Here is a 26043-nt window from a genome sequence, read left to right on the forward strand (position 1 = left end):
AAAAGTCTAACACTGGTTCTTGACGCCAAACTCGGCCTATAGATTCTAAACTCGGCCTAACACATTAAAACGCCATTGAAACACCAATGAATTCACTTCGGCGCATCGGATGAAGATAAAAATGATTCGGTCGGAGCGCTTATTTTGTTTTTGATAATAATGGGTGCAAACCTTTATATCACGCGTTCTCATTGACTTCGTTCGGTAGCCTATTAACTAAAGTATCGTACCAAACACATAATTGACTTGTTAACTGTGAAATCATGGATTTATTTGAAGTTTTCTGCTCGATAGGCCCAACATGGGCGATTAGGCCGAAGTAGTTCTCTACCCTATTGATCTGGGAATTAGATTTACTTACGATTTTCAAAACTAAGCTCTCAAGTTCCATTTGTTTGAAACTAATAGTGTATGTTGATCGAATGAAGCCACTTACACCAGAGCACGATTTTCGCTACAATACATTTTATATGACTGCACCTTTAGTGGCACAAATGGCCAACGTGAATGATCTCCATCCCAGGTGGCTGCTTGCTTTTGCTTTGCCTTGGGCCAAGGCCAAATTCCCATCAACCTGCTTGATTTCCTTGTTGAGGCTTCACTGCCTTAAGGCTGCCTCTGCTGTCATGTCCTACCAGGTTTCAATCCAGCGCTTGACGTTTCTGCCCCTTCGTAGTGTGCGGCTGACCTACTTCCACTTACGTTCTCGAATACGCAAAGCTGGTAGCGTCGGGTGATAAGGTTCTTGTAAGGAAATGATCGATTTTCACTACTTATTGATCAACAATATACATCCCAGTTGAGGGTAGGATTGGGCGATCTTGGATCAATCGATCTTTTTCATCCCGATTAACGATTTTTTGGGTGGATAAGGTACCTCTCTGCTTTGTCCACGAAAAGATCGAAAAAATTGATCTCTTCGATCTTAAAAAAAAATAGGTGTTAAATTTTGTAATTGTATTGACATCAAAAAAACGATTTACTCACACCCCAGACTGCGTGGTAAATTTAACGAACATCGCTCCCTACAATGACGTCACTATTTGCGTTTCCGATATTTACGAATACAGCAACATTTGAAGGTTTGTGCTACCTCCCTACCTCTCTGCTCATTTCTCCTTACCGTCACGACACGTAAACAAGCGTTTAGTCCATCTATCTATATATATATATAAAAATGAATTTCTGTCTGTCTGTCTGTCTGTCTGTCTGTCTGTCTGACCCTTATAGACTCGGAAACTACTGAACCGATTGGCGTGAAAATTTGTATACAGGGGTTTTTGGGGCTGTGGAAGGTTCTTATGATGGTTCAAGACCCCTCCCCCTTCTGTAAGGGGGGGGGGGCTCCCATACAAATGAAACAGAAATTTCTGCATAACTCGAGAACTAATCAAGCAAATGGAACCAAATTAGGCATGTGGGGGCGAGTGTGGGGGTATAAGGAGGTAATCATAGGGGGTAGTCCCTTAGATAATAGGGGGGGGGGGCTACGTACAATATAGCATGCTTTTTTTTTAAAATCGGCGCATAAACTCAAGCTAATATTGAATCCCGAGCAAGACCGGGCACACTCAGCTAGTTCTATATATACAGCAATTCCATAGAAAAAAGTTATAGTGGGTCTCAGAATTTCATGAAAATTGGTATAGTTCTTCCTTATCAAAAAATATTAGACTCGTATTTTTTTATTGCGCCATTAGGGTGACCATTTCCGTGTTAGGGTGGTCCAAAAAATCATTTTTTTTTCAAAAATGTCTTTTTTCAAAAATTTATAACTTCTGAACCTCTTGACCAATTTTTACGATTGACCCCCTCCCCCATTGAAGTCTTCGTGGCTTTAAAACAGGCCCCAGTTTGACATTATTAATTTTGATATCAAAATTCTGGGAGAAGTACTTAAATGCTACAAATAATGACGAGGTCGAAGAAAAATAAGTAAAACATGAAGCATTTATTTTCTTTAATTACAATTTCACACATTTTTCTTCCGTTGAAAATGAATACCGTTTGACAATAATATACTTTTCGTTTCGAGGCTTAAAACTATGGTCCCCGAAATTTGGTTCACATGTATATAACGGTTTTTCAATTTTCTTTCCATTTTATTGTAATCGGATTCCGAAAAAAACTGATAGTGTATTTTTGAATCTGGCTTAGAAATAGCCCATGAGTAAAGTTCTTGGGCCGTTGTTATATGGTGGCCTTGCAAACTCGATTTCGCAGCGTTTCGTTTTAATACTCCTCCCAAAGCATCACAAGGGCCCTTTCCATGACAAGTTGCGAAAAAATTCCACTCGGCAGCAATGCCAAAATCTTTTTGCATGTTGCATAAATTAAAAGCGGTCATCTTATTTTTATATTGGCTTCCTGATACATCTGAGAAAAAGTAAATCTGTTGTAAGCTTGGCAATTTACATTTTATGAACGCTAGACAATGCGTAAGAAATAAACGAACTGCGACATGATTATGTTTAGTGAAATCAGCAATTGCAATAAAACTAGTAAATTTCAAATCGTTAGATTCTTCGTCTTTAAAATAAATAGCACAAGGGTGAATAGTACATTGGGCGTTCGCCCAATGAAAGCCTTGAACTGCATCCTGCACAACGAAAGAATAATTCTCCAAAAAATCACAGATTATGATGCATTCTGTAGCTTTCAAATTGCTTTTGACGTGTTTCATGTAATTTGCCTGTTGCTCAGCTATAAAGTTATGCGGCAATAAATTGAATAATTTTTCTAAAAAAGTATCAACAAATTCCTGTGTGTCCATTTCAACTAAGTCCATAATGCATCTCTCTACTTGACGCCATTGTTTGAATTGTATTGATTCAACATGTCCGTTACTAAGAATAGTCATTAGTTCTGTGGCCAAAATTTGCGTTCCTGAACAATTTTTGCAACACTGCAGCCAGCATTGTTCACTTGGATTTTGACAAATTATTTTTTTTAAACAAATCGTGGTAGGAATCAACACCATCTGGGAGTGATTGTCTGCTTTGTAGTGTTTTAAAAATAAGTTTAACGTTCTGATGATATATACAAACGCATACGGTATGCGTGCCACTTGTCCCTGCCAAAATGCAGTGTTTCGGACGGTTACTGGCGAACATGGAAAATCCTATTTTAATATCAGGATATGTATTTTTAAAGATGGAGTACGCCTCCTGCAAGTTACACAAAACTAATCTTCTTTGTACGTAGATTTCGCCTTCATCATTTTTAGATATTAAATAATCTCTTTTCCCCGGACAAACACGACTTATATCGTCACTATTGTAAAAATCACGAACAAGCATTATCGTTGGTTCTCCTAATGAAGCTCTGCTTAACCTCTTTACAGGCACCGACATTATTCCTTTCTCTTGCTGCAGTGCTTTTGCTTGGTTGGCCATATGTTGGGAAACATTGAACTCCTTCATAATTCTATATGTAGACCAACTTTTGGGAAGTGTGGTTAAAATCCTGTATCGCTCATTGCTGTCGCTTGTTTCTTTATATTTATCCTTAAGTTGTATAAGGAATTCATTTTCGTCCGACAAAGGTGCGTTGTAGGTGGTAACGATCGATTCAGAACTGGTTGTTTCCACTGATTCTGAAAATAAATATAAAAAATGATTGATTATTAGAAAAAAAACATACAAATGATTTATTTTTTATTATTTACCTTGGCAGGGAAAAGGAACCATTCTGGACGGTGCCGCAACGGAAATTGATTCAATGCTGGTTGCTTCGATGGACTCTGAAAAATGATTGCAAAAAAGAAGAGTTTAAGTTAGTAGTTAGAAGAAAAGAATTGAAATTTAAAGAAGAATCACATGAATTTTCAAATAACGTACCTGCAGCAGCGATTCTGGATGGTCCTGCAACGGCTTCTTCGGTCACGGCATCATTGGGTTCATATAGTTTGTGGTAGCATCGTTGACAAATGAAGGAGCTACTCTCATCTATTTTAATCTTTTTTTCCACTGCATAATCGTACAATTTATTGGTGATTTTTCTGGCACATGAACTCAACATCCAAACATCACACATTGAACACTTACGTTTCATTTTTAGATATTCTTCAATTCAACTGTTCTAGTAGGAAACTATGTAAAAGTCATTGCCTACGAACGAGTGATATACCTATGAGGTACAGCTTGGACTCTTAGGTACTGATGCAACATGCAAAAAATTTTTGGCATTGCTGCCGTGTGGCATTTTTTCGCAACTTGTCATGGAAAGGGCCCTATGGGAGGAGTATTGAAACGAAACGAGTATGAGTATACGAAGGGAAAGGTAGGATCTGCAACGTTTAAAACTTGGTCTACGTGGTTTATGGACAGCCCGCAGGTTGAACTGAATGTTGCACCCAGCTTGTAAGTTACTCATAGATTTCATTAGTCACAGCTGCTGTGACTCGATGGAGACGCATTGTGAACTACCTTGCGTCTTCATCGTTTCCATGCACGTGTGGTGCATATATTGCGGAACAATAATTTTTTATTTAAAAAAAATTGTATCTCCAAAACTGCTTCTCCCACATCGCTAATTTTTACATGAGTTATGTAAAATTAAATGATCTTTCAATTAAAAATACTAAAATAAGAAGTTGTTGAAGACCCTCGCAGTGAAAATCAAGAAAAAGCATTTGTAACATATTTTTTTCCTACAAACTCAAATATCTCTGAGTGTTTCATAATTTTTCTTAAAACTACATTAAAACATCTTTCATTTGAAGGGTCAATCGTAAAAATCGGTCAAGAGGTTCAGAAGTTATAAATTTAAAAAAAAAAGACATTTTTGAAAAAAATGATTTTTTGGACCACCCTAACACGGAAATGGTCACCCTAATGGCGCAATAAAAAAATACGAGTCTATTCTTTTTTGATAAGGAAGAACTATACCAATTTTCATGAAATTCTGAGACCCACTATAACTTTTTTCTATGGAATTGCTGTATAGGAGTATTGATGGTCCAAAACAAGATGCCGACATATAGGTGTTCTAATGTGTCAAATTCATGATTCAGCCATGATGGATTTTTGTATGGAAGAGCGACCGAGTTTGTTTAGAATTTGCTCTAAAACCGCACTTTTCCCCCCGCGACCTCTTCGCCTATATAGTGACAAAGCTGTATCACCATTTATATACCCACCATGGGTCCAAAAGTGAGGATAACAATAACAAACCAACATTTTTGGGAAAATCGAAAGTGAGGATAGCAAACAAAGCACTTGAAAATAGAATTACGCAAGTGTGCAAGTTATAAACGTCAAGAAAGGTCAATTAAAATAAAATCCATAAGATTGATCTACCAAAGATCGATTATTTGGTACACTCAAAGATAAATTAAATCAAAAAAGCTTAAAAAGTTGTATCTTTAGAATTCCTAGGGTTTCTAGATGATTTTGATTGCAAAAAGATTGAAAATAGAGTTGGCTACTTTTTTAAAAACCGAATAGAGTTGTTACACTTTTTTTTTTTAAAAGAGTGTTTGTAGGGTTTTGCAAGTGGCGCAAGATCTGTAATTAATATTAATGGGCACAAATGTTCACAATTAGCTAGAAAACAATCATGGTTCCTATACATCGATCCTGGAGATAACGGAACGATCCTCAAAAAATCCGGAATATCCGTAATAAGGGGTCAATCCATGAACCTGATCCTAGAGCTCTGCGGGTTTTTTTGAAAACATTAGGAACTGTGATATAAAAAGATATTTGGGGTCGTGACATGAACATGTACTTGGATGGCCATGAGACCGTCCTCCGGAAGATCCGGAACATCCGTAAAAGTGGACAATCCATGAAACTGATCCTAAAGCTCCGCGTTTTTTTTAACATTAAAATCTGTGATATATGAATGAATTTGGGTCATGGACCCAGATGGCCATCGAACCGTCCAGCGGAAGATCCGGTACATCCGTAAAAGTAGTAAATCCACGATCCTGATCCTAAAAATCCACGTTTTTTTTTATATAAACATTAGGAACTGTGATGATAGAAGCAATTTGGGGTTGTGACATAAACATGAACCTGGATGTCCATAGGACCGTCCAGCGGAAGATCCGGAACATCCGTAAAAGTGGTCAATCCATGAAACTGATCCTAGAGCTCCGCAGTTTTTGAAAAACACTAAGAACTGAGATGGTAGAATGAATTTGGGTCATGGAACCAAATGGCCAGTGGAAGATCTGGAACATCCGTAAAACTGGTAAATCCACGATCCTGATCCTAGAGCTCCACGTTTTTTTAACATTGGTAACTGTGATGATAGAAAGAATTTGGAGTTGTGACATAAACACGAACCTTGATGATCCTAGAGCTCCGTGGTTTTTTTGAAAACGTTTAGAACAGTGCCCAAGCAACAATTTTTGTTTTATTGAAGTTTTATAGCAGTTGATATAACCAAATTATAAAACCTTCACTGACGACAACATTGCTTTAACAACCTCCTGAGAACCGCTATACAGCCATGTCATGGCCAATTGGCCCAGATTTAATGCAATCATTAAAACTTGATATGCAAACTACCTTAGGAGCATAGGTTTTATGTCAGTTTTGTCACACTCTACTCGTGGTTGTTAAAAATGAAAACATAAAACCTCCTCCAGGTCAGAAAATTTTAACATCCTTTTGATGACTTATGGTATATAACAACTTCTTGAAAATCAGGGGCCGGTAGCCTGTCGTCTTCTGCGCGTGCTCCAAGGTCTGTTTCCGTGCCACCTTCGTTTTCTGCTGCATCACCGTTGAGGTGCTCGTCATAGTAATGCTTCCACCTCTCAATTTTATGGAGTGACCATTTTACGGATGTTGTTGATCTTCCGGACGACGGTCCCATGGCTATCTAGGTACATGTTTATGTCACGACCGCAAATTAATTTATATATGACAGTTCCAAGTGTTTTTGAAAAAACCGTGGAGCTCTAGGATCAGTTCCATACCTTGACCACTTTTCCGGATTTTTCGGATCTTCCGGAGGACGGTCCGATGGCCATCTGGGTGCATGTTTATGTCACGATCCCAAATTCATTCTAATATCACAGTTCCTAACGTTTTCAAGAAAACCTCGGAGCTCTAGGATCAGTTTTGTGAATTTTCCACGTTCACGGATGTTTCGGATCTTCCGGAGGACGGTCTCATGGCCATCAAGGTCCATGTTTATGTCACGATCCCAAATTCTTTGTATCATCTCAGTTCTTAGTGTTTTTCAAAACCTGCGAAGCTCTAGGATCAGTTTCATGGATTGACCACTTTTACGGATGTTGCGGATCTTCCGGAGGACGGTCCCATGGACATCCAGGTTCATGTTTATGTCACAACCCCAAATTGCTTCTATAATCACAGTTCCTAATGTTAAAAAAAATGCGGAGCTCTAGGATCAGGATCGTGGGTTTACTATTTTTACGGATGTTCCGGATCTTTCGCTGGACGGTCCGATGGCCATCTGAGTCCATGTCCCAAATTCATTCTTATATCACAGATCCTAATGTTAAAAAAACGCGGAGCTCTAGGATCAGTTTCATGGATTGTCCACTTTTACGGATGTTCCGGATCTTCCGGAGGACGGTCTCATGGCCATCCAGGTACATGTTTATATCACGACCCCAAATATTTTTTTTTATATCACAGTTCCTAATGTTTAAAAAAAAAACTGCAGAGCTCTAGGATCAGATTCATTTATTGAGGACCGTTCCGTTGTCTCCAGGATCCATATAAAGGAACCATGACTGTTTTGTGGCTAATTGTGAACATTTGTGCCCATTAATCTAAATTACAGATCTTGCGCCACTTGCAAAACCCTACAAACACTCTTTTAAAAAAAACGTGTAACAACTCTTTTCGCTTTTTAAAAAAGTAGCCGACTCTTGTTACCGTTGCGACGTAATATCCCAACTTGTTTGCCTAATAAAAAACTATTCGTATTAAAATTTCAATTATTAATTGTTAAATGTCTAATTTTTATGTGTATATGTCTAAACATAAATATGATAGTTAATTTAAACTTCTTGTTAGGAATATACAAGTTACCTGCACACTCTACAAGTTAAAATGTTATATATATACATGCATAATAAAAGCAAGAACAAAGTTTGTTAAAATACACATTTAGTACACACAACAACACGTTAAAATTGCTGCAGGGGACGGTTATTGGATTGTCGCGGGTGGATATAGGACGAATAAAAAGGAAGGAACAGAAAAAGGAGAAGAAGAAAAGGGCTAGCTACTGGGACTGGAGCAACAATCGAAGCATTTTCCAAAGTACCACGGAAGTGAACGGATCATCGTGCAACATTAAAAGGACGAAACTAGAACCTCGTGAGCGATTGTGGCCGTTTTTCCCCAGACACCCACGGAACCAAAGGGATTAGTCTGTACCGTGCGTATCCTGAAGTTTATCGGCTTGTGTTTTGTTGCCAATCAGGACGCGAAGACCCACGCTAGCTCCCAGTGTTACTCCCTTGTGGACCAAATCTCGGCAATCCAAGCCGGCCCTCGAGTTTTGAGGTTAAACCGACGACGCTCATCCCGACATCGCGTGCTGTTTCCCTGTGTGAGCCACGCCCGACGGTAACCCTGGCCGTAGCCCGAACCACGGTCAATCACACGGACTGGTTCCCTGAGCGCACCCAACCAGACGACGGCGCCAAGTATCATCACGGTCCCCCCCGACCACTCGCCCGCGACCACGTGTCCCCTCAGCAGCCGGCCGGCCAACCATTACACACCCAACCCACTGTAAGTGTTAGTTAAGAAATAAAAAGGATTAAAGTGAATTTGTGTGTCGTTTAATCTATGAAAGATTGGACTCTTGGATAGCGATTCCATGACAAAAGCCGACCCTGAGAGTGAGAGGCCTCAAGCTCGAGCTAGCCAGTAAAAAGAGGCGGATGTAGCCCACCCCAGACGACCTCCGTGGCTAGACCAGAGGTTAGGGGAACCTTTAGACTAGCCCTTCTGGCTAGGCAGTAACACTCTATTTTCAATCTTTTTGCAATCAAAACAATCTACAAATCCTAGGAATTCTAAAGGTACCATAATTTTTGAAATTCATTAAGAAATGGCCAAGTTATGCCATTGCAAACTTGCCGTTACACGTTTTTCGGAGGCATCGTATTCGGAGTGTTAACGCGCATTTGGACTTCAATGCTGCAGAATCGCATTCGTGGAAGGAGACTGTTCATAAACCTTCGAACAACGAGTGCCCGGTTTTCAAGTCCAGTGGCAAAGCAATTGAAAAATGCAAACAGTTCTTGGAGTTATCGAGAGATTCCCGGTGGGCTGTGGTGCACGACTTCAGTCTGTGTCGTCGCTGTTGAATCAAAGCAAAAAGGATGCGGACCCGATGACCGACGAAAGTCAGCCAGATCGACAGGATGCGAGCTCATCAAGACATCTAGCTCCAACACTTCTCTATTCCGTTACATCCCAGTCACACTGCACGGAAAGAGCGGGTACGTGCAGACGTTCGCATTCTTGGACGAAGGTTCAAAGCTTACCCTCATGGACCAAGACCTAGCTGACAAGCTCGAATTGGATGGAGTGGAAAGCCCCCTGCATCTTCGCTGGACCGGTTGCACTGAGCGTTGCGAGAGAGACTCCTTAATCACTACCGTTTCGATTGCGGGCAAGCACGACGGAGCAAAGATGTTCAAACTAAATGAAGTGCGAACGGTGAAAGAGCTTCAGTTGCAACGGCAATCCCTAGACGCAGGAAGGTTGAAGGAACAGTATCCGTATCTGCGTGGCCTACCCATCGAGTCATACGAAGACGCCCGACCACGAATTCTGATCGGCCTGAAGCACGCGAACGTTAGTCTCGTACTGCGGAACCGAGAAGGAAAGCAGGAACAACCAATTGCAATCAAGACGCGATTGGGGTGGACCGTGTGTGGTGGAAGCAACGATTGATTGATTGATTTCTTTATTATAGAGACTTTCAGCCGTGAAAGCAACGGCGAAAATGCGCCTAACATGGTACACTACTCGTTCCACGACAGTCGACAGTCTTGGTGTGATGAAATCGAGTGAAGCGCTGGAATCGAGATGCGCTGCTGTCCTCCGAGGATCAACAAAGCTGTAGAATGCTGGAATCGCTAACCAGTCTCAAGGGTGACCGGTACGAAACAGGATTACTTTGGCGTTACGACGACATCCGTCAACCCGACAGTCGGCCAATGGCATTACACCGGCATAGCTTGCTGAACCAGAAAGTTGCAGAATATCTTTCGAAAGGATACATACGACAGCTGACCAAGGAAGAAGAAGATCGACCTGTTTCACGTGCCTAGTACCTACCGGTATTTCCGGTGTTTCATCCCAACAAGCCCGGGAAAGTGCGAATAGTGTGAGATGCAGCTGCAAAGATCTTCGGAGTATCGCTGAATTCCACTCTGATGAAGGGCCCTGACCAATTGTGCTCGCTCTGCTCCATTCTTCTGCAATTTCGAGAACACTCGATAGGGCTAACCGGTGATTTACGCGAGATGTTCCACCAGGTGAAGATCCGGGAACAGGATTGGCCATGTCAGCGGTTCTTTTGGACAGACGAATCTGGGAAAGTCGTCGTGTTCGAAATGTGCGTCATGACCTTCGGTGCGTGCTGCTCACCCAGCAGCGCACAGTTCGTTAAGAATCTGAATGCGGAGCGGTTTGTTGGGAAGTATCCACAAGCAGTCGACGCCATCATCAAACAGCACTACGTGGATGACATGCTGGTGAGCGTAAGCACGGAAAAGGAAGCTGTGCATTTAGCCAACCAAGTCAAGTACGTCCACTCCCAAGATGGATTCGAGATCTGCAACTGGATATGTAATTCCCCAGCGGTTCTGAAGTCACTGGGAGAAGACGACGCGAAGGTAAAGAATCTGGGCTTGACGGCAGAAGTGGCTACGGAAAAAGTGCTAGGATTGTGGTGGTGCACTGATAAGGATACGTTCACGTTCAAGGTAGGATGGACTCGCTATGACAAAGCGCTGCTGGAAGGACAACGACGTCCCACGAAGCGCGAAGTACTGAGGGTGCTCATGTCAATCTTCGATCCTCTTGGTTTGATTGCCCACTTTTTCATCTACCTGAAGGTCATACTGCAGGAAATATGGCGCTCAGGAGCCCAAAGGGATGAGGAGATTAACGACGAATTGTTTTCGAAGTGGCAAACCTGGTTGCGTGACCTGATGTCGAAAGCGTACAAATACCTCAATGTTATCACGCTCAGGAGTTCCCCGATCGCGTAACACTTGGCTGGAAAAAGAAAAAAGTTTAAAATTAATTTCCAGCAATCACCCAAGCCTGCCATATGCATTACATTCTTCCTTCAGCGATCGCAGCATCCGCACCGGTTCGGGAATGATCTTTAGGATCTTCTCGAGCAGCGTGATGCGCTCGATTCCGTGCGGGTGCGTCGGTTCCAGTTTGGTAACGTCGTAGCGTAGTTTTTCGGATATTTCCGCCAGCTTCAGGGTGACCTGTTTGAGCGAATCTAGTTTGAACCCGTTGAGATTCTTGTCGATGACCAGATGCATCAGACCGAGCACTTCGGTCAAGGCAATCAGGTTGGACTGGCGGAAGGCTTCGTCGACGCCTTGCAGGAGATAGCCCTGAAGGAAGTGATTCCGCTCGAAGAGGTCCAGCCCGAAGAGTTTGAGGACGAACACGGAAAGGAAGTTGGATTTGGTGATTTCGAACTGACCGGACAGAAGGGAGCGGACTTGGGCACTGAGATAGGGCACCGACAAGGATTTGATTTTGGCGATCACCTGGGTGATGGTGAAGATGTAGTTGGCATTGTTGAAGCCCGTATCGTACAGGGAACGGGTCAGCCGTTGGTAGAACAAGGAGGGACACTGGAAGATAAGCCGCAGCGGGATGTCGGATTCGTCGTCGCCGAGATGCATGGAACTGGAGTTGAAGCGATTGGTGTACTCGATGATCTCTTCGACGAGGGTGGGCGTTTGGTAGCGATCGTACTCCAGCCCGTAGGTTGCGATCATAAACTTGATCAGGGTGTTGGCTTCCTCGAGGAGAAGGTAATCGATCGATTTCAGGATCAATTCGCGGAGTTTCGCTGCCTCTTCGGAAGGTCCGTCCGGCTCCATTTCGTCTTCGTCTAGCGGTCGATTGTCGTATTCGATGAGCTTCCGGACATTATCGCCGGAAATGAGGTCCATGTTCTGATCGATCAGGTCCAGACATTCGAAGTTGCCGAAAACCTGAGCACCGCGGCGGAGGAATTCGTTGAAGAAGAGCCTCCGTTCGAACAGCTCCCGGCAGGTTTCGAGCTTTTCCATCAGGTCTCGCATAGACAGTTCCATGGCTTTTTCGGCTTGGGATTTCGGCCGCAGAGAGATGGCTGGCAACTGTTTTAGAACGTTGTGCTTAAGGATCTCATTGTCTTTGAGCATGTCACAAAGCTTGAATGCCGATTCGCCGATGAACTGCTGCAGGGTGACCTTGTCTCCGTTCGCTCCCACGGATACGTCAATCTCAACCCAGTACATAAACCCATCGACGGTCACTTCCATCACGCAGGTTTGCAAAGTATTCAGCAGGCAGTTGTTGATCTTCATCAGATGTCCATCCGTCCCTTGGGAGTACTGTTCCGGGATCTCCTTCTTCGGTACGTGCTTCTCGTCCATAATCTGGTAGATCGCCATCTTCTCGTCCACCTTGAACAGGCTCTTGTTCAGATACAAATCCATACAGTACAACACGATGCTGAACATGTGCTTCAACGCAAATCCATAATACCGGTGCATACTCAACCGGGACCACCGCTCGAACTTGCCCGTATCCGGAGTATTGAAGAACCGCAGCAGCTCCATCAAATAGTCGAACAACTTTGAAAGCGTTCGCTGCTGCTCGACAAACCGATTTCGATCGACCTTCTTCCAATCGTTATCCGTCCGGCAGATGCTGAAGTAGATCGCCTTTGCCATCGATTCCACTCGTTCCAGAATCTCAAACGGCTTCGAAAACTTCAAACTGGTTACCGCCTGGTCCATAAACTGCATCATGAACCACTGTGGCGTGTACGACAGAATCTCGTAAAAGTACTCATCCAAACTGGCCCCCCAAATGCAATTGATTAGCAGGCATTTCGTCAGCTGGGGAACCGTATTCAGCAGGTGGCACAGCTTCGTATCCCTGGACAAGTCAAACTTGAAACTGACGTCCGTATTCAGCACCATAAACAGCGTAATCTTCCGCAGCTGATGCTCGCATTCTTTAATCGGTTTGTTGTTCTCGTTCAGGTAGCGCCGGACCCGGAGGTACTTTACCAGCCGCGCCACAATCTCGATGATGTACGGTTCATTTCCTGTCCAAATAAAAAACAAACTTTTAGTGCAAACACCCTCACAAACCCGCCGAACGTCTTACCTCCATGGAACACAATCTTATCGAACGTCCGCACAAACTGATTCGTGTGGTTGAAAATCATCTGCAGCTTGGCAAAGTCCTCGCAAAACTCCATCTCGTCCTCGTCGGTGCACTGTTTGATTTCCCGGAGCAGATCGGACCACTCTTTCATTATCATTACCCACCGGGGCCGACGTAGAGATGATGATCTTCCGGAGTGCTGTTCAAAGCATTCGCACGCATACGTTTGTCGACGCCAGTGAAATTGGATTCTCAGCCTTTCGTTGTGTATTGGAGAACAATGTTCTACACCACGCGCCGAAAGCACTGCTGCTGCTGCAGCTGATGCCAACGACCGGACACCACCACCGGTGATTGGAACTGAATCCGATCAGTGGTTGAGGCCAGCCTTGGTAGCTAACTGCTTGTAGGAAGCCTTTCGTTGTGTACTGGAGAACACCACCACTCACCAAGCGGTGATTGAATAAACACCGTTTGGTGAGACCGGAATTCAGCTTTGAGATCTGTGTTAGGGAAATCGTTTTTAACCGGCAATCAGTGATAATTTTAATTATCATATTAACAGTTGCACATTTATGCAATTTTCAATAGTGATATATTGGAAAATGATAATGATTTAAATTTAACTGATGCGTAGGTAATAACATTATTGTTATTGGTTCAGGGGTAGCTGAGTTATTAACGTTCAAAATCTTTCATAATTTTGTAACATGTTCCATTTTCGGTTTTCACAAAGTGTACCCCCATATAGAAATCACAGACGTAGTCCTGCGTCAAAATGAATCAACCATGGTATATGTATATGTATATGAACCATCTGGCATTCGGACTATAACGGTACATAGCATGGAGGAACAAACAACATGGCCTTTATAACATTAAGGTCCAATAGCTTGTAAGAAATCCCGACCAATCACCTTTTTCAGCGCATGTCCTGCCGTCCGGTAAGGCCTTTTCCTAGCGATGGCAACAAAGCTTAGAAACAATTACATAGCCTACATCAGGTTCGTCCATCTGTCCCGAACCGAAAACGATAATCATTTGTTCCTGCCCCTCCTACCACTTGTGACGAGGGGCTGGGGCGGAACATTAGCATAAATTTCGCTACCAAAATTGTATGGCCCATTTTGTTTTCGCTGTCGTACGAGGGGTCTACCTGCTGGGGGAAATTTGGTTTGACACTATGTCGGTCGGTCGGTCGATCGGAGAAAGGAAACGGAATCCATTAAGGAAGGAGAAGAAAGTGTGTAGGAAACCGAATGTTGCCAATTGTAAAAGCTTCCCCATGCGGTGTAACTTCAAAAGGAAATGTGGGAAAAGAGTTTCAAGGAAGGACCACGCTCCGTTCCAGGAAAGTGAATATGTATGAAGGCAATCAGATAGGGATGCTTGAGATGAATTTAAAAGACTTACTGCACAACGCCTTCCCCTCAAAGAGGAGACCGACAGCTGGCATCACACATCGTAGCAAGCAACCGTTTAATCGACGTAATCGCCGTGATCATCAACGGGGTGTCATTCACCGTCGTCATGGAACGACCACCTGAGCAGCGATCTAGTAAACATCGAGTACCATTTTTACGCCATCATCATCATCGTCGTCATCGTCGTCATCGTCGTCGTCCTTCTGGCGAAGGTTGCTGCGAAAGTACAGACCATGGTTTTGATGCTGTTACAATCATGTATGCAGTGATGCCACATTTTTTCAGAGCTCAATCTGTATTTCATCGCACAAAATCTTTTTAATCTGTATCTACCTGACAAAAATCTGTAAAAAAATCTGTATAATTTCTAAATTATGGTCTCAGTGCGGATTTACGTAAATCTCCATTGAGCAAATTCATAGTTCAGAAGGAGTTTGTTCAATGTTAAGAATCATGAAAAATTACTAAAGTTTGCTTTCTAAAGAATTTGTCTATTTCAAAAATCTTGAAATCCTAACATCTTAATTTTTTGTAGTGTTTTGTATTTCTTCTACTGTCTGAAAATACAAAACATTAAGTACCAGTTGTAAGAGACAAATCTGTTTCCGACTGAAAATTTTCTTAATGAAGTAACTATTACAATTCCCTAGACTTTGAATAATTTATGATTACGCAAAGCTTTATCTGGACATTGGACATAACACAGAACTTTTACAGGACGTTTGGTCGAATTGCATGCAATTTCTGTAATTCGATTTTAAAATATAAAAATATCCAGTTGATTCTTCTACTCACAAGCTGTAATCAACCACTTTGTGGGTTTTCTAAAATGGCTTGTTTACCGAGTTGACAAAATATATTTAATTAATCTTCGTATCTGTCACCATGCGACATGGTTAATTAAACAAATAGAAAGGGAAATTAATATTCCTTCCAACGAGAAATCAGAACATCTTTTCCTTTATTTAACGTCGGTCTCTGTTCCGCAATCTAGTGCCAATCACCGACGAACATCGATTGCCATCCATTGACGGCAACCGAATGTGCAGGAAGGCAGCTTCCACACCTGCGTAGGATATCGCACCCATTCACAACACACATGGGCCGGGACCAACGGCTTTACTTCCCTTCCGAAGGAAGACGTGACCAGAGATTTTTATGCCTCAGAAAAATCCCACTGACCTCGGCTGGAGATTGAACCCAGACCCATTGGGGTGTTAGAAAGCAGTCACGCTTACCACTACACCACCGGCGCCGGCTGAATCAGAACATCTGAACAAATCAGAAGTCCATTCGAAAGATTCCAAGTCCATTCGAAGCTAAAACAATAGGCTCTTTTCATGCACCATCAATGTAGAGTGAGCTAGCCGATTTTGAAAGGAAATGTCATCCAATCCATTTGTTTACATCATAATGACGATTTTCAAAATTTCAAAAAATGTACAACTTGAAAATTTCCATCGGGTGTGTTCGTATTTTTCGATTATCTACAGAGTTGAACTGATTTCCAGCTGAAATAACCACACATTAAAAATCCGGAAGATCATAACCGCCTCGATAACCGATGAGATAATTTTGTAAATCTTAATTTTTCTCATCAAAAATATATGGAAGCACCAGCCGGATCACTGCAAACCCGATACAGAAAACAAAATATTCCACGTGGATGATGATTTTAAGCACCGGCGGGGGATAAATTAATCAGGAAAGGTGAAATTATTGCCTTCTTCCAATGCTTCATGGTGAAAATTGCCACACTCATCACTCTTTTGAGGGTTCCCCTTTTCACCGCCAGAGGTTGAAACAATCGCTTAGATTCTACTGGATTCGCCTACCTAATTATTTAGTGAAAAATACGATTTGGGTTTGATGCTCAGATTGAATTCAAGAGGGTGCTCAAAAGGAAGAAACGATTATTTATTGGAATTATATATCTATTAAAAAGCAATACAAAATATATTCACTTTATTTGAAAAATCTGTATATTTTTCAAAAATCTGTAATCTGTATATACAGATATCTGTATCAAAATATTGAAAAAAATCTGTATGATTACAGATAAATCTGTATATGTGGCATCACTGCATGTATGTCTACTTTTGTGCCAAGTTTTTGAATGTGAAAAAGTTCGTGACAAAGCGACGCGGTCGCCGTCCCCCCCCCCCCCCCCCCCTCCAACTACAAACGGTGGCGGGAAGCGAAGCAACGCCGCCGCCAACCAACAACGGGAGCGTGTGTGTCCTCGGATACGGTTTTTTGAACGTGTAACACGTTCTCAACTTTGTCATACAACCTCCGGAGGCGGGCTGTGGCGGATGTGTGTTGGCGTGGAACCATGCAAAAGTGACACAAACCATTCTGGTGTACTTTGCTGAATAAAAAAGAAGACTGGATGGCTGACACCCTGTTTTGCATATGTGTATGTGTGTGTGTGTAAGAAGCTACGCATCAACGCACTTTGGAGGATGTTGGCCTTTTCTTTGCCGTTTTGTGTACACAGAAAAGGGTAGTGACTTTGGATGGTGATACTTTTTTTTCGTTAGGATGCTTGAAGTTCTGAGCATTTAAGTTTCCTTTGGTTTTGGATTTGAATACATTGTCCAGTGGTTTAAAGTTCTTTTTTTCGCACTGTTAATTAATAGCACCAGAGTGAGTTGAGCAGCAATGTTGATCTTTTGAAGAATTCAGTTTTGTGATTAATCCCTCGTAAAGTGAGATGCAAAATCGCAGTTTTCATAATGTAGAGATAGAGAGTTGATGTCTTGGGGAAAGTTTGTAGAAAACAATATTTCAATCAACTTTGTTTATGACGTTAAAATTGAATATTGCACTGTATTGGAGTAACAGAGCATTTTTTGAAAATATATCCCGAAAACAGTTTTTATAGAGTTGCAAGGAAAATGCTTTACTAATGTCAACATCAGACTTATGTGGTATTTACATCTGTGCTATTGTACTAGATATGTACTAAAAAGTAGCCAGCATAATATAAACAGGGCATCAGCATGTATCAGCATGAGAATTCCGAAACAACTGAAATTCGAGCTAGTTGGTTGGGCTGACTGAGCTAGTGAACTAGCGTTTATGTAAACAGCCCATTAAAACCCAAAGGCAAGGTGTGCGAAAGCGGAACGGGAACGGCAGGTTGACAGTTGTAGTAAGCTAGTTTTCAATCCGACAAGTAGGCTTACTCAGATCCATCTTTGCCGCTGCCGCTGCCGTTCTGCTTTCGCTGTCATTGCGCTTGGGCTTTTCTATGGCTAGACACTGAAGAAGATTACAAGTAGTAAACGATATACGTATTTTTTATAGTTTAAAGTGGTAGTGAAAGTAAACAGTGAAAGTGAATTAGTGAAAAGGAAAGTGATACAATAGTAGTAGAATAAAAAAAAAACAACGTTATAAGGTATCCAATTATTCTACTAAAATACTCATCAATCAATTTAGAGAATTAGATAGATCCGTTAGAGTAGTGTGGAAAATAAGTACAAGGGTCTGTGCGTACGGGCACGAACTGAAGGTTGACGTAGGATTGCTAGTGGACGGAACAAATATGTTGAGCATTTAGTTCATTTTATGGATCGATAATCTTAAATCTTAAAGGGCCGGTTGTTTTTAAAATGGTGGTCCTGAGAAGGGTCGTTATTTTTTTCCTGGTGTCATTTTGATCGTTTGGGACGACTACCGTGTAACTGATGAAAAAATAGTGATTATTGATACCTGTAATTTTGAAAGTTTGTTTGTGACATTAAATTCTGACCGATGATATTACTGCTTACCTATACCAGTAAGCATGGGCCGATGGTAAGAGAAATAGGTGATGAATACTTTAAATCTAAGATCTAAACGCAAAGTCCGTGAGTGGTTGGAACAAACATGTTTGTTCTAAGTACTTTTAATTATTCGAAAATCTATTATCTTAACTCCTTCTGTATTTGAATCGGTGGCCGTTTGTTTATTGGTTGTTGGCCCTAAAAAGGCAAATCCACTCGCCCGGCCCTGATACACAGATGACGTTGCTTCACAATGTCGATGATGGTAACGTTGTAACGCGCAACGCACTTAACGGTGATGGCCCACAGCGGTGGATTTCATGACACATCTGTGGCCGATCAGAAGTGATGCAACGTTTTCACTACGGGCTGGAGCGTTCCTGGTTGCAACTATATGGCAGCATTCACACCACACCAAGACGTGCTCCGACCAGCATTGAATTGGTTTGTTGTGAATGAACAACTAGCGCTACTTGGCTCTTTCACACCAGTGCAAGTCGATGCTGTTCGGATGATGGCAGCCCATGTCGATGTGGGTGCATTCGTCGTCGTCTTCGTATTGGTGCGATACGTGCTGTTTCACTCATACGTCGTGTCCGACGCTTATCCATCAATTACTCGAAAGTAAATGACGATGAAAACAATGTGGCAAGCGTTTTTAATATTCACTTTGATTGGTGAAATGGTGAGCGGTCAACCGAGCATTGAGCTCGCTCATGTGAGCATGCACAATGTGTCGTGTGTTCGATTTGCGCTCTATCGCTACGTCCGTGTTTGAGATTTTTCCAAGGGGTAATGAACTCTGCACACTGTACCGAAACACATCGTGGCACACTGATCGGCACGTCATGGCACACGATGACAAGTATGACACAAAAAATAATTTAAAACGGTATCACTGTTTTGTGTTGACATTTTGCCAATCGTTGCTAAGGTTTACTTCTTAGCTTACTTAAAATTAAGCGAAATTGTACCCAATAATTGACGAGACTCTCTTTGTCCTTATGTCTTCTTCGAGATGAACCTCTACAGAAAGTCCACACGGCTTGTGAGAGATGTCCATAGTTTCAGGGAAGTCCAAACGAATTAGTCAGAGTGACCACGTCCCGCGAAATAGGCCAGAATTAACTAGAATTAAGTATTAACTTGATGTCCATATGATACGGACCGATAGTCAATTGTATGGGCAAGGAGCATTGCAGCGGAACCGACAGCAGTTTCAGGTAGACCTGTGCGCCGATCAAAATATTTTCGGCGGCGGCGTGATATGTTGTTTTCTGCCGGCGGCGGCGGCGTGGCGGCGTCACGCCGTTTGCTTTCGGCGGCGGCGGCGTGGCGGCGTTGGTCGGCGTGAGTTTATTTTTAATAATTTAGAAAAAAATACTTTACAAACCAAATCGTACATGGACACAAAATTCTACCCACATTTGAGTTCAGATTACTCAAAATCGCTAAAACGTAGGTCACTCATAGTATGAGTTAATTTTCCGACACTTTCCCCGGAAAACTTCTCGACTATGGGGAAAATTTAAGAAAATTATACACAGGTTAGAAGTGCACTAGTAGACAGACAAAAACCACAATCAGTTTGCCTCGTATTCGAGAAGTTTTCCTCGGAATAGCTTCGAAAAATTTACTCATTCTATGAGTGATCTACGTTTTCGCGAATTTGATTAACCTGAACTCAAATATGAGTAACTCTTACTCAATTTTGAGCATTTTCATTGGCCGTGCATGCGGAATTTGTTTAGAAAAGTATGTCAAGTGCTTGTTAAAATTACAGGGGGTGGAGTCATATGGCAAAGCGTTTCAACCCTTTTATTAAGTATAAGAAAAGTACGTATGTAGGGGTGGATAGTATATAAAAGCAATCTGTTGCATTACGTAACAGCCACTGCTTACTGCAAAACTCTATTTTTGCAAATGCTGCTATTTTCATGAATGAAGATTGTTTTATCAACATTTTAGTCTATAATCTAGATGGCCTACCCCGAAAAAGGTTTTGAAGGACATATTTTCGAGACACTTTAAGATTTATTTGCTGCAAAAATGTTATACGGCGGAAGCATTGAAAACCATTTTAAATCCTTATTAAAACTTCAATAAAAGCCATTTGGCATCAATATTTGTGTCATTTGCGTTTGACGCTTGCTAACCGCACTGAAAATAAAGCATGAATCAATATAAAAAGGGATACATAAATATCATGAGATCTTGCGAAATTCATTGTTCAAAAATCTTCTTAAATTTCCTCATGTAATGCGAAAGAATTACCAAAATTATCAAAGTAGTTCTCATTTTGTGGTCTATTTTTGGGTGACAGATTAAATCTAATGTGAAATATGCTTCGAAAGATCGAAAAAATATGTCCGCTTTCGGAAATCGGTGATTTTACTTATTATTTTTAATTTAGGAAACAACGTATAGTTTATTTTTTTATAAATCATTACGTCCAGTTGAGATATAAAATGATTTTCGGAATCTCTATTACTGATCAATGATGAATTTATGAGATTAAAGTTATTTTCATGGAAAAACATCTTGAAAAACGAAGATAGTAAAAAATTAATAGCAATAATAATAAATAATAATAGGTATAAAAATTGATTTTCCATAAGCTAATTGTGAAAAAGCTATTTTGCTCTCATGAAATCGCTAACAAATAAAAAACGTTTTAATTTGGCTTTAATGAAGATAATTTTCAGACTGATTTGTATTTATCTAAGGTCATTTTGCTTGATCCTATTCCGTTTAGTTTTATGACGGCATTAATGGTGCCTGGAAAAATTTAAACGTCAAAATTTGTTTATATTTCGATAGTTCTGTTGCACGACCATTGCACCGAGCTTCTACTCCTGCGTTGGATCAACAAGTTTCGTGGCATCCTCGATAAGGGCGATTATCATCCATTGGAAGTAGTTAATCAGAATTTGTGTCTGCATAATTTGGAACAGGTGGAAGCTCAATCGCTCCCAAAAAGTTTCTCTTCTCCCGGATGATGCGAGAAAGTTAATGTGCACTTGTTGGATTTTTTGGAACAGTTGACCCTTTCGCCGAATGAAACCGCTGCTATTGTTCGGAAGGCAGTCAGTTTCCAGCTGACTGACAGCTGCTGAAGTTACCTGTCCGCAGTCCCAGTTTGGCACTGATGCATCTTATTAGAATCATCATCGAAACGCAATTTCTGGAGAAGGTTGGTCTGTGTTTATTCAGATCGCGAGGCAAACGCCATTGACAATATTATGGGTATTTCCATCAATTTTAAGCGTCTAATTTGACGGCTTCCAGTGCTTCGTAAACCACATTCATTCACTCTTCTCAGTCGGCTGTTCTGTCATTGTTGATCGGTTCAGGCCATTTTGCAGAACTGTGCACATGAAAGCCTGATACAATAGAGGTAACTCTAAGACCAGAAGGTCCCGAAGAAACGAGCTCAACTTTTTGGCTCATCTCTGGTACTCTCTTCGGTCTTAAGCTAATCGATGCACCCCTCGAAACATGAGAAAATCCACGAACCCCTCATTTTATCTGTCAAACTTTCATAGCTAATCAAAACAAACATAGTGTAGTACTAGACTTTCTACTAGAATGGGGTATGTTAATCGATTTGCTTGGGACTAATAGGCTAGTCAAGTAGTGAGCCAATTTAAAATAGTTGTTTCGTATTGAGTGTTGCTGATACTGCGCTTCGATGAGGTTGACGATTTTATCCGGGACTCCCTTGCGTCTCAGGGCGCCCCACAGATTCTCGTGATAGAGTCGGTCGAAAGCTTTTTCGTAGTCAATGAATACCAAATAAAGGGACTTTTAGAATTCATTGACCTACTCCAGGATGATGTGGAGCGTGACAAAATGGTCCACACAAGATCTTCCGGCACAGAATCCTGACTGCTGCCACCAGTGTCGCGTCGATCTTCTGCTGTATCCGGTTCAGGATAACTTTGCACAGAACTTTGAGAACAGTAACATGATGCCTCGCCAATTGTCGCACACAGTCAGATCCCCCTTCTTTTGGACCTTCACTAAGACGCCCTGCATCCAGTTGGCCGGAAAAGTCACGGTGTTCCAGATATTACATAATAGTTGATGCAACATTTGAGCGGATAGCATGGATACAGCTTTGAGCATCTCTGCTGCTATTTTGGATTTATGGGAATGAGAGGAAATAACTCATCAACAAATACCTAGCCTTTGTTAAATACTAAAAAGTCAAAATTCGGTGCTGGCTATGTTACTCAATTTATAGTAGATCTGGTTTCAATTAAATTGAGTGGGTTTTCACTCAATTTTTAGTAGCCACGAACGAGCGTGCACAAAATTTCTAATTTTAACGCGTTCAAGATGCATTATACCGATAAAAATTTCATCGGCGTGACATAAATTTATTCGGCGGCGTGAACCATTTTACTGCGGCGGCGCGCCGGCTCAATTTCAACGGCGGCGGCGGCGTGGCGCGGCGGCGCACAGGTCTAACCGAAAGAAGTACCCGTAGAAGATGCCGTGCAGTTTCAAAATCAATTGGAAATAACAGACGCATTTTTTTTTTGATAATTACTTTATTTGTACAGGTTCAATCGAATAAACTTTACAGAGCCAAGTTATCATTTTCTTTATACATTATAAATGTATTAAATCTAAAATTAAAGGATTTGAACCGATTACTCGCGGTCTTCTCGAGGTTAGTGAATGACAATTGTTTGAATCGGGGGAGGGAAAAGGAGATTTGGATTATGATTTATGATTAAAAATTTCAATATTTCCAAAACATGTACTTAATCCTATCGACGTTATATCAACTCTGTAATTATACAATTATTACAGAAACAAATCTACAAAAAAAAACACACACACACATACAAAATACAAACTAAACACAAGGTTAATCAAACTTACAATCTATGGTTAATATTCTTCAAGAAAACATATATGAGTTGCATAAACTCCAGATCGCGTCTAGCCAAAATATCCCAAATTGGAACATTAGGTTGTCTACCTCGAGCCCGAAGGGAATCGTACAACTCGGATCTGACTCCACGGTGCTCAGCACATGACCTAATAATGTGATCTGCGTCCTGGTAACCTTGTTCCCATTCACAGAGATTACTGTCCCCCAGCCCAACACGGAACAAGTGAGCGCTTAGCGAATAATGATTGGATATGAGGCGAGACATCACACGAATGAAGTCTCGACCCACCTCCAAACCTTTGAACCAAGGACACTTTGACACCTTAGGGATGATTGAATATAACCATCGTCCCAAACTCCCTTCACTCCATTTATTTTGCCAGCTGGCGAGTGACTGTTGACGATAAATGAAGAAAAATTCGTCGTAGGCGATTCCGCCTTCTCATTGCCCGGAATCGAGCAATGAGATGGGACCCATGCAAAAGTGATGACAAAAGATCTTAAAGATAAAGCACTTAGAAGCTCTCGCATTTTCATGAGAAAATACGAGGAGTGCTTTACCGGCCTCATGGAGCGAATAGCCTCGACAGAACTGAGACTATCCGTAAAAATAAAATAATGATCTGGTGCAAGTGAGGCGATCGTTTCTAGCGTATAATGTATTGCCGCCAGTTCAGCAACATATACGGAACAAGGAGCATGAAGCATTCGAGAGGCGCTATGAAATTCGTTATAAATACCAAAACCTGCGGACGCCTCTATTAGTGATCCATCTGTGAAGAACGATCTTGCGGAATCAACTTGGCCAAACTTTCTTCATACGGTGACCAAACAACCGATGCAAATTCTAGTATTGATCTAACTAGAGAGCAGTAAAGAGCACGCAAGCAAAGTGGATCATTGGAGTCTTGCGTGATTTTTAGAATGAATCCTAATTGACGGTTGGCTTTGTCAACAACAGCTGAATAATGTATCTTGAATGTGAGTTGGTGATCCAGCAACACTCCAAGATCCTTCACTTTATCAACGCGCTCAAGTTCCTGTCCATCGATCGTGTAGTTGTTCAGAATAGGTTTTTTGCACTGCCAATACGAGATGATGCAACACTTAGATACACTCACTTTGAGGAAGCTGGAGTTGCACCAATGAGCGAATCGATCCAGTAACTCTTGAAGTTGCCTGCAATCGGCTTCATTTCGTACTACGAGATAAATTTTCAAATCGTCTGCATAAATCAGCAGTCCCCCATTTGCTAAAGGATCGTCACGTCATTAAAAAATAATACGAATAACAATGGACCAAGGTTGCTACCTTGAGGCACACCAGAGCACGGAGTAAACGGAGCGGACACTGTTGATCCAATTTTAACAACGAGTTGCCTGTTGCTTAAGTACGAACGAAGCCAATTACATACTCTGCTGGAAACGCCTAGTCGAAGTAGCTTGTCAAGAAGAATATCGTGGTTCACGGTGTCAAAAGCAGCCTTTATGTCGGTGTATACAGCATCAACCTAAGCTCCATCGTCCATTGTGCCGATGCAAAAAGAGGTAAATTCACACAGATTGCTGTCCACTGCTCGTTTGGGGTAGAAACCGTGTTGAGAAGCACTGATGTAGTTCCTGCAAGAGCTGAACAGTACTTCATTGACGATGATTTCGAGGCACTTAGATCCAGCTGACAACGAAGTTATCCCACGGTAGTTAGAAATATCTGACTTATCACCTTTCTTGTGCACTGGAAGCATATGGGAGGTCTTCCAAGCAGAAGGAAACCACTGTTGCTGCAATGATTGGTTGAAAATTACTTGAAGAGTAGCAACCAAAAGTGCACTACACTTATTGAATACACACGAAGGAATGCCATCCGGGCCAGGTTAATAAGACTGCTTGAGTATCTGTAGAGTTGATTCAACCGTCGCTGTGTTGATGTTGAATACATCAAGATCCACCGCGTCCAAGACGGTTTTATGATAGGTGGGCAGGAACTCACGGTCTCCCAGTGTTGGTGAGTTCTTTGCCGTTAATGTTCACGAAAAGTTCACTATTTTGCTATACAGAAATTCAAAACAAAATTTTTTATCTGCGGATTTGAACAGTTTTTGACCTGTTTCATACTACCGGAAAGTGTATGCTGGTCACAAATGCCGTGCCAAACTGATTTCCTACTCAATTAATCAATCTTTGATGTGAAATTCGCTAATAAACACGAGGCGCATTTCTTATAGCAAACATGCCATAACAAAATGGGCATGGTTCATTTAAGTAAACAAACTAACACTTCTTCCGACTGTGGCACCTATGTATTAGGCGCCGAGCACCGCGTCTCTTGGTACCAGCTCAACAGCTACAACTATCTCCTCCACAGTTGGCATACGATTCTCAAACACGTTAGCAAATTTTTGGGAGAAAAGTTCGCACTTTGCTTCTGCAGAAAGAGCATGAACATCTCCTAAGTGCATCGTAGTCGGCAATCCGCTCTCCTTACGTTTTGAGTTTACAAAGAGCTCCAAAACCGTTTCGGGTTTCGCCGAAGATCATCTTGTCTCCGTCTAACATACATTTTGTACAAAA

At 41.7% G+C, this 26043-nt stretch overlaps 2 protein-coding genes across 2 annotated transcripts in view; one reads left to right on the plus strand and one right to left on the minus strand.

Annotated features, from left to right (window-relative positions):
- LOC135713327 (neuronal acetylcholine receptor subunit alpha-7-like) overlaps nucleotides 1-26043 on the plus strand; it is a 727825-nt gene that overhangs the window by 331381 nt on the left and 370401 nt on the right. The gene's annotated exons all lie outside the window — the stretch shown is intronic.
- LOC135713251 (uncharacterized) lies at nucleotides 11273-13580 on the minus strand. The gene is made up of 2 exons (XM_065236347.1): nucleotides 13371-13580; nucleotides 11273-13308 (listed from the first exon to the last, which is right to left on the minus strand). Exons 1-2 carry the CDS (start codon nucleotides 13525-13527, stop codon nucleotides 11273-11275), a joined length of 2193 nt encoding a protein of 730 aa, XP_065092419.1. The 5' UTR covers nucleotides 13528-13580.

This window comes from Ochlerotatus camptorhynchus, unplaced genomic scaffold, assembly GCF_037179485.1.
Source record: "Ochlerotatus camptorhynchus isolate MF236.1 unplaced genomic scaffold, CSIRO-AGI_Acam_v1.1 ptg000550l, whole genome shotgun sequence".
Taxonomy (NCBI): Eukaryota; Metazoa; Arthropoda; class Insecta; order Diptera; family Culicidae; genus Ochlerotatus; species Ochlerotatus camptorhynchus.

Excerpts from the sequence above, each read along its gene's own strand:
- LOC135713251 (XM_065236347.1), bottom strand. The coding sequence starts at position 13,527 with ATGATAATGAAAGAGTGGTCCGATCTGCTCCGGGAAATCAAACAGTGC. Across the intron at positions 13,309-13,370 it reads TAAGATTGTGTTCCATGGAG|GAAATGAACCGTACATCATC; the intron begins GTAAGACGTTCG and ends TTATTTGGACAG.